The following is an 8,215-nucleotide window of genomic DNA, read 5'->3' as shown; positions in this document are numbered from 1 at the left end:
CACTAATGGGAAAAAATACAAAAGAACACTCCTTTCGCAGAGCTATAAATACTAAAATAAAGATTTACACTAACCCCGGGTTAGGCCGCAATCATCACGAGTTGTTTTAATAATCAAACACCAACTGGAACAGAAAGAACATTATAAACGGGGCAGAATTCTCCAGAAGGAAACAATCAAACTAAAAAAATTTCTTTTTACTATAATGATTGAAGAAAATTACGAAATTTCAATTTACGAAATAATAAACTATACAAAAAAATGTCAAAATTACAAATAAACAGAGTAGAAATTTACATAGTTCACAAATTATAGACGATAATATGGTTTTCTTTTATATACAACTTTTGAAAAAAGAAAAGAAAGGGGGTGTATCAGTGGAGGGATCCCATCGTTTTTATGGGGAACGGAAGCCGCTTGGATCACGTTAAATCGCATTTGGACTGAAATGTTCTTTTTGTCATAGCTCATTCAAAAATGTGTTTATGAAAGGCCTTTCTGCAAGAAGCAACTGTTGCCTCCTCTTTCTTTAGGTTAAAGGGTAATTGGTTCCATATTCTCTTCGTAGATATGCTAAAGGTCCTCTCTCCCTTGGTTTAGCCATTGACTAAGAGGGCAGGCGAGGTTTACTTTCCCATAGCGACCAGTTCGTGTGAAAAGGTTAGCATCAAATTTAAGGAGGTCGTACATTTAGGCAGAACAGCTTCCTTGTAAACGTTTTAAGACTAAAGTACACTTGTTTAGCTTAATTACGTTATAGAAAGGGAGCCACGATAATTTCTTGAAGAGTTTCATATTGTTCAACCTTGTGCCAGCTCCCAAGATAACTCAGGCAGCGAGTCTTTGAGGCTTGAAGACTCTCTTTATGCTAGCAATTGAGCAGTTCGACCAAACAGTTAATCCATATAACATAAGTTGTTTGATCAATATGTTGTAGTTTAATATGCACTGTTCCATGGGAAGGAATCTTGTTATCTTCCTTAGCACTGCTACTCTTTGGGATAGCTTCTTATCCAGTTCTTCAACATGAACATTAAAGCTTAGGTGTCGGTAAATGGTAAAGCCTTGGAGTTTCTGACTATTCACCTGTTTTATATTTGAGTTCCCTAGATGAAGATTTGACTATATTAGACGTAAAGTTTCAAAAGTGTAGAATATCAATCGAGAAAATCATTCGATGGTGATTATTACTTATTAGAGTCCATGAAATACTTTTGCATCGCGCGTGATTGGTCACGCATCACGTGACCGAATATCCTCTAACTAAAACTGGAGATATTGTAAACATTGACCTCCATTTGGCGCGAAAATACGTACGGATATTTTTCCGCGGTCATTGCTTAATCCAAGATTCGAACAGCTTTCCGAGAGCAAAACTCGAGGAAAACTGTCAGCTTCGAAGAACAAGTAATGTCCAAGGAGATATAAACGAGCATACATTCGCACCAAATCAAGGCTAAATAAGTCTAGCATCCTTCAAATATTTTGCAACGCGCGTGGAAAACGGGTTTTACGAACAGCTTACTGTTTGCTGTGTGCGGGGACGTTCACTTTTCAGTGTTCTCGGGTACGACTTAATGAACAAAACAAACGTGTCCATTCCTCTGCAACAAAAGCTAAACGCTCTCTAAAATAATTTTTGTAAACGAAGAATCATCGTGGTGGACGTAACGTTTGAGAATTGGGGGAACATCACTTGGGGTATAGCCTTGAATACTCCCCCAGTTTTAGTAAGTTTAGGGTTGGGAGGGCAAAGTTTCTGAGCGGTTATTTAAAATCAATACCATAACAGCACTGGTATATAAAGATATTGGGACTGCGTTCACAATTGCCACTGAAAGATGTCTTTTCCATCTTCTCTGCCAAACAGCCATGACAGCCACGTTCTGATAGCGAGTCTCGATAGCGAGAGACAAGCTGGTGAAGAACCACTCAATCACCAGTTGAACTGCGGTGTGAAGTGCAAACTCCTGTGACAACTTTAGGAATGAATCGTCTTGTTCGTAAATAAACTGGTACAAATACAAAAATCCGTTAGCAGACATTATAGCAGTTGACTCATATAACATGCTCCTGATGGTGATATCTGCGATTAGCCTCTCACGGCGAGGAGTGCGAAAACTTCCCCAAGGAGATGTCTTTCTGTGCCAAAATACCAGAAAAATGTGGTCTATCACAGCAACAGTGCTTCGTTCTATGACCTCTCAAGCGCCGTGAATTATTCCAAGAATGGCTATATTCTGCAAACTGTCGAGATCCGCTTGTAAAACACGAAATACCATCGCTGATCCAAAATATACAGGTGTAAGCAAGGTATATGCATATCCTGGATGGACAATGTTCCATAACCGCTGGACCAGAATTCGCGTGATAACTTTGACTAACACGCCAATGAGTGGTGCAAAAAGAGCAATTACAAGCTTTCCTCGATCGTCTTGCTTAGAGAACAACGGATAAATACAATACTTGATGACATAGCCCATAGTAAAAGTCAAACAAATCGGACTTGCCATTTTACAAATAAAAGATGCAACCTTTTTCCATGATCTTAGGCCAAAATGTAGCGCAAGAAAGTAATAAAAAGGGAAACCACAGATGATGGGGATAACGTAAAAAGGAACTGCATATACGGCAGGATGCCGGAATGAGTAACAAGGCTTCCCCATGGCTAGCAAAGTCACAGAATAAAGTGCGTCTAGACCAAGCGCCGCACAAGTTATCAAAATTAATTTTCTTCTCACTCTGATGACCTGATATGGACGGAAAAGGAAAAGTAAATGATTGCAAATGAAAGAGAGGTAATTAATGGCACGAGCAATTCTATAAGCAATGAACTTGAACCAATTGACTCCAGACGGATTTGATATTGAATTGTTTTGAAGGAAATAACACATGCCCAGGATTTTAAGACATAAATAAGACACCACCAGAAAGATTGAAGCAGTGCCAAATGCAGCAAAAAGGGAAATTGATGCTGCGATGTACATTGATTTACCAACTGTATAGAGAGCAGAGGGTCGGAGTCGCTTCCAAGCCATGGATCTGTCTTCATCTGGCTGCTGATTATCCTGAAAGGAATCATTTTCTTCTGGAGAGCAAGCATCTATTACTCTTACATTATAATTGCAAGCAGCAAGATACCCAGCGTCTGTGACTTCCCTCTCACTGTATTCCTGGTAAATAAGCTCATCGACAGGCTGATAGTTCCATTCCACACCTGTGCTTTGAAGAGGATCGTAGCCAAAAGACTCTGCAGTGAATTCAGGTTCTTGAGGATTGTAATGTTCTGTCACACTTCGAGTAAAACTGAACAGGACTTGAGTTAAAACCTCTGTTAATGCGCTGCTACACATTGCAGGGCTAAATGACATACCCTATAAAGAATGCCTTAACCCCTAAATCCGTTCTTCTTTACCCTTCGTGGTTACTTGATAAACACGTTTGGGTTTCGCGTCGAGCTGTTGGTTTCGAGCCAAGTGAAGTTCGAAAAATGTTTTAGTTTCTAAAGAACCATTTGTGCTGCTTCGACGAGCAAGCGTAAAGATTAGCTTGGAGCAGTTTTCACCAGTTAAGTTTCGAAAGAGTTATCACAACAGCCAATCGGAAGGAAGATCGACCATGATCATTAACCAATGAAAACTCACGATTAAAATAGTTTAACTAAACGAAACGCTGGAGAACGCGAGTGACCAAATCACGATTGGTGTAAGTTTTGATTGGTTAAGAAAATGGCGCGCGTTTTCTGGACCAATCGCTATGCGAAGTTCATCATTTATTACTTTCATCAACGCTCGAAACCTCTGCTTTCGAAACTCCTCAAGGTGGTCAATTTACTTTATCAATTCAGTTTCGAAACACCGCAGTCATCACAACAGTCAATCGGAAGGAATATCGACCATGATCGTTAACTCAAAATAAAAGTAAGCAAACTGCATGAAACAATTTGTAATACCTCCCACTGACACACAACTACAGATTCTCCAGAAACTTACCCCCTTTATTCAAAGCAATCATGGATTACTTGGTGAACCTTTTTCAAAAATTGTACAAAATTTTTTATGGCAGTTTCCATTTTCCAAAAACTCGAAAAGTCCAAAATACCATGAAATAGCAACTGTTATTCACTGGTGATCGACTTCCTTCCTACTGTTAGCAATAATGGAAACAAAAGCGTAGAAAAAATGCGTTTATTTCTTTAATCCCGACTTGTCTACTTGTATCCTGATATTCTAAATAGTTTCTTACTTTAACAAGGCCTTGAGTAACAATGTCGAAAGCATATGCATCAAGAGGAATAATTTCCTCTTCGTTCGATTAATTTAGCTTAACTGCGTGCATGCATTCATGACAGAGAGAAAATGGAAAACATTATTTGTAGGGTGGTCCAAATAAGCGAGGGGGGGGGGGGGTCCATGTCCTCTGAAAGATTTGAGCCAAAGACATTAACCTGCAGGACAAGCGTAACATTTTTGCGTCTTTCAGTCGAACAGAGGCAAGAGCGAGAAAGTGTAAAGTACTAGTCACGCAAGAGGGGAGAAGCTTGCCTCGCCCTTCGCGCGCCTACTCGCGTAGGCTTGGGGCCGGAAATTAACCAACTAAAGTATTTGTACGAGGGAGGGGAGATGGTCCAACTTCGCTGTAACACCAGCCTGCAGTTTGTTGTCTGACGGAACATCCGAAAAAAAAGAGAGACCTTAAACGGACGACTGTTGTAAGATTATTGTATGGATGCAGTTGAAAAGGTGACGAATCCAAACCAACAAAACCACCATTGTTGTAAGGATATCCCGCACACATCTGAACAGTAAAAAGAGTACAACAGGCAGGTCTACCAAGTACTGGATAATCTGTGGTGTACTACGTTTTCAAAATGGCGGCAACTTTTAGAGTGTGCAGAGCTATCATGTCGCGACTCTTTAACATTTGGATCTGTAAAGTTGAAAATTTAGAGTTGCTAGTTCAGTTTTTCTGTCACACCTCGTGTAAAACTAAAGACGATTTGATAAAAAATCGCTGTCTCTGTACTGATACACACCGTGCAGTTACTTAACATTCACTACAAAGTATACCCCAGCCCTTAAATTTGTTCGCAGTTACCTTTTGTCGTCAAAGCATTTTCGATTCAGGCTGTTGGTCTCGAACCCAGTGGATATCGAAAAAGGTTATCAGTTTCTGAAGAACCATTCGTGCTGCGTCGACGGGCAAGCGAAACGTTTAGCTTAATGCAGTTTTCAGGTGTGATTAAAAAATCCACAAAAGCAGCAAACTTTATGAAACACTGGAACGCGAAAGTGACTAAATCACTATTGGTTTAAGTTTTGTATCTGATTAGCCAAGAAAATGGCGTGAAAAGTTGCAGAGGTAAATGTTACGTAATCGGCACTAGACCTTTTTTTTTGGTTGTTGTTGTTGCCAAGATTTTGCAAACTTACCATAAACGCCACGCTAATTCTTCCGCAGGAGTGTGTCAGAAAGTACTGAGCTTGTTAGTCGCTTTAACAGCAATTACAAAAGTCAGTTTTAAATTTTTAAATATAGAGGCAAGACAGATACAACGTAGATAAGTAAATTTTAAGACGGAGCACTATATTTCGGCTGGCCAAACCAGCCTTCTTCAGGTGCAGTGGGAATTAACAGAGAATTGGGCTGATGCTTCGTAGATAGCTGTATGATGTAACAGCGGAAATATGTAAAACTAATTTGATTGACAATGAGATAACAATAAAAATAGAAATAGTGAGCAAAAATAGAAATGAAGTAAGGTAAATTGGATAAATAGCTAGAAACTAATACATTTCTTCGCGAGCGTTAAGGCCATCTGGATAAATAGTGTTGCCTCTTGAAATTAAAAAAGCTTCCCTGGCCTTGCGTATCGAGTCTCTCTTGGAAAACACTTTTTCGATGGCGATTAGCTCCATGTCGTGAGCAGAGTGGTTAGGAGAGGAAATGAAGTGTTCTGCCGCTGTAGTAGGTTTAGATTTAGAGTTAGGTTTATCAATGGTACGGCGGTGTTCGTTAAAACGGTCTTTTAAACGTCGTTTAGTTTCTCCTATGTATTGTAAGTTACAGCGGTTACACTGAATTAAGTAGATAAGGTTTTTAGTGTCACAGGTCAAGTGAGATTTAATGGGACGTGTTTCGCCGGTAGAAAAAAAAGGTATAGTTAGTAAGACCGTCAGAGATGTAGGGGCAAGTAACGCAGTTTCTACCACAACGGAAAGAGCCGGGGGGAGTTGAGGATGGGAAGTGGTAGAATTAAAGGGGAGTTTGGCTGTTACTAATGTGTCGCGAAGGTTGGGGGAGTGTCTGAAGGCGACAACTGGCAGCTGAGGAAAAGCTTTTTTGCTGCGGTTAGAAGACTGCAGTAGATGCCAGTGTTTTTGATGATGTTGGAGATGTGAGGAAGCGACGGATTAAAAGTAGTTATAAATGGAATACGGTTAGGTTTTTTTACGTCTTTAGTTTGTAAGGTGAGCGTGCGGGAGATGTCAGCGGCGCGTTGTATTTGTTTGGTGACGAATTTATGGCTGTAACCTCGTTTGAAAAGGTACGAGGTAAGTTGAGCGGCGCGAGTCTCAAAAGCTTTATCTGTAGAACAGTTACGTCGTAGGCGGAGTGCTAGACGGAACGGAATGGCTTTTTTTGTATGTAATGGATGGCAAGAAGAGCACAATAGATACATGTCTTTGTCTGTGGGTTCGGTGTAGAGGTCAGTGGAGATATTACCGTCGGTGGTTAAAGAGACACTTACGTCAAGGAAAGCCACATTAGTGGAAGAGTGTGAGCTGGTGAATTTGATGGTGGAGTGGATATTGTTAAGATAATCGACGAAAATTTTTAGGTTATCTAAACCTTCGGTCCAGACCATAAAGATATCGTCGATGTATCTAAACCAAGTGTGAGGTTTACATGGGGCATTTTTCAAAGCGTTAGCTTCGAAAAGACCCAGAAAAAGGTTAGCGAAAGAAGGGGCCATTTTGGTACCCATGGCTGTGCCGTGAACTTGGCTGTGCCGTGAACTTGCCGTGAACTTTAAATTTTTCCACTTCTAAGATCTAAAAATAAATTCTCTGCACTTTCAGCTTTACTTATTCTTGTCACCTACTTTTTGGTCGTTCCGGTGAAAATGTTGTAAAGAACATCCAAGAACAAGTTGAGGAGAGCAAGACTGTTGTATTGGCAGAAGCCAGAGACTGCGCGGCCTCTCTGGTCGCGCTGAGGACCCCATGAGGTTCAAGAGTGGGACTTGACATAAGCTTTCATATCGGGCTAGTTCCACGTAAACGTCGTTTTAATGTGGATGCACTACACCATGAGGTATACAAATCTGCAAGCTTTTCTTCCCCATTTAAAGGGCTTGAAAGGGGTTTTTTTTTGGACTGCGCGGAGAATGGATTCCACGATACACTCAAGAGAATTACCCGCGAGAGAAATACGCGATGGCGCGCGCGATCCATCTGTGGACGAGTTGCGAATGAACATGGCCGCCACGAGCGCTCCAGTATATGTGGTTGTTTGAGAAACAAAATTGCGAAGTGTAATTCTCGACGGCAGGTTGGAAAAAGTTTGGATGGCTGGGCTCTTACCGAAACGGATCGAAAAAATTTAATTTAAGAGCTAAATGGTGAAGTCGACGCTGCACCAGCATAGACGCGAGGACTACGCTCGGTGGGTCTTGCTTAATTCCGCAAAGAAATTAGTTGGATACTTCCGAGTGTTGGAGATTTGTTTTTTTCTATTGAGTTAATTCCTAATAAAATGAAATGACGGAGAACATTTTTAAGAATGGCTGCCTGTAAGGATCGAGAATCGTCCGTCAGCGACCATTTTGGTGAATTGCTCATATTTTGCCCAACGATACCCTTTGGTAAACTGTTTTCAAAAATCAAGTTTAAAAGTTCCGACGAGTGTTAATTTTTCAGAAATTTGCGAAAGTTTGAAAACGCGGTTTAAGTGCGGTTTTCCGCCTGGCAAATTGTCCAAAATTCACTGCAAAACCCAAGCTTCGTTGAAGGCTTAAAATGAATTCAGTTAACACCAAACTTCACACGTTTTAAGAAAAAGTCTTCCCATTCATTTGTGTTATGTTAATTTTTTCCGTACACAGCTATAATGTGATTTTTTTTTTTGTCCCTTGAGCAACACCCTCAAAAAGTGCTGTACACGGGGCGAAAAATAGGTAAAATTTAACGCAATAAAAGTATACCTGGTACAT

The 8,215-nt window shown here is 40.5% G+C and overlaps 1 protein-coding gene across 1 annotated transcript; it reads right to left on the bottom strand.

Annotated features, from left to right (window-relative positions):
- Positions 1-82: 82 nt before the first annotated feature.
- On the bottom strand, positions 83-3,524 carry LOC111342053 (uncharacterized). Its single transcript, XM_022949087.2, has one exon. The coding sequence runs from the start codon at positions 3,369-3,371 to the stop codon at positions 2,205-2,207; it is 1,167 nt and encodes a 388-aa protein (XP_022804822.2). The 5' UTR covers positions 3,372-3,524; the 3' UTR covers positions 83-2,204.
- Between the last annotated feature and the right edge of the window lie 4,691 nt (positions 3,525-8,215).

The sequence above is a fragment of the Stylophora pistillata genome, chromosome 8 (assembly GCF_964205215.1).
Source record: "Stylophora pistillata chromosome 8, jaStyPist1.2, whole genome shotgun sequence".
NCBI classification, from domain to species: Eukaryota; Metazoa; Cnidaria; class Anthozoa; order Scleractinia; family Pocilloporidae; genus Stylophora; species Stylophora pistillata.
Note: the sequence above shows the minus strand (reverse complement) of the source record. Positions and strands in the feature narration are given on the sequence as shown.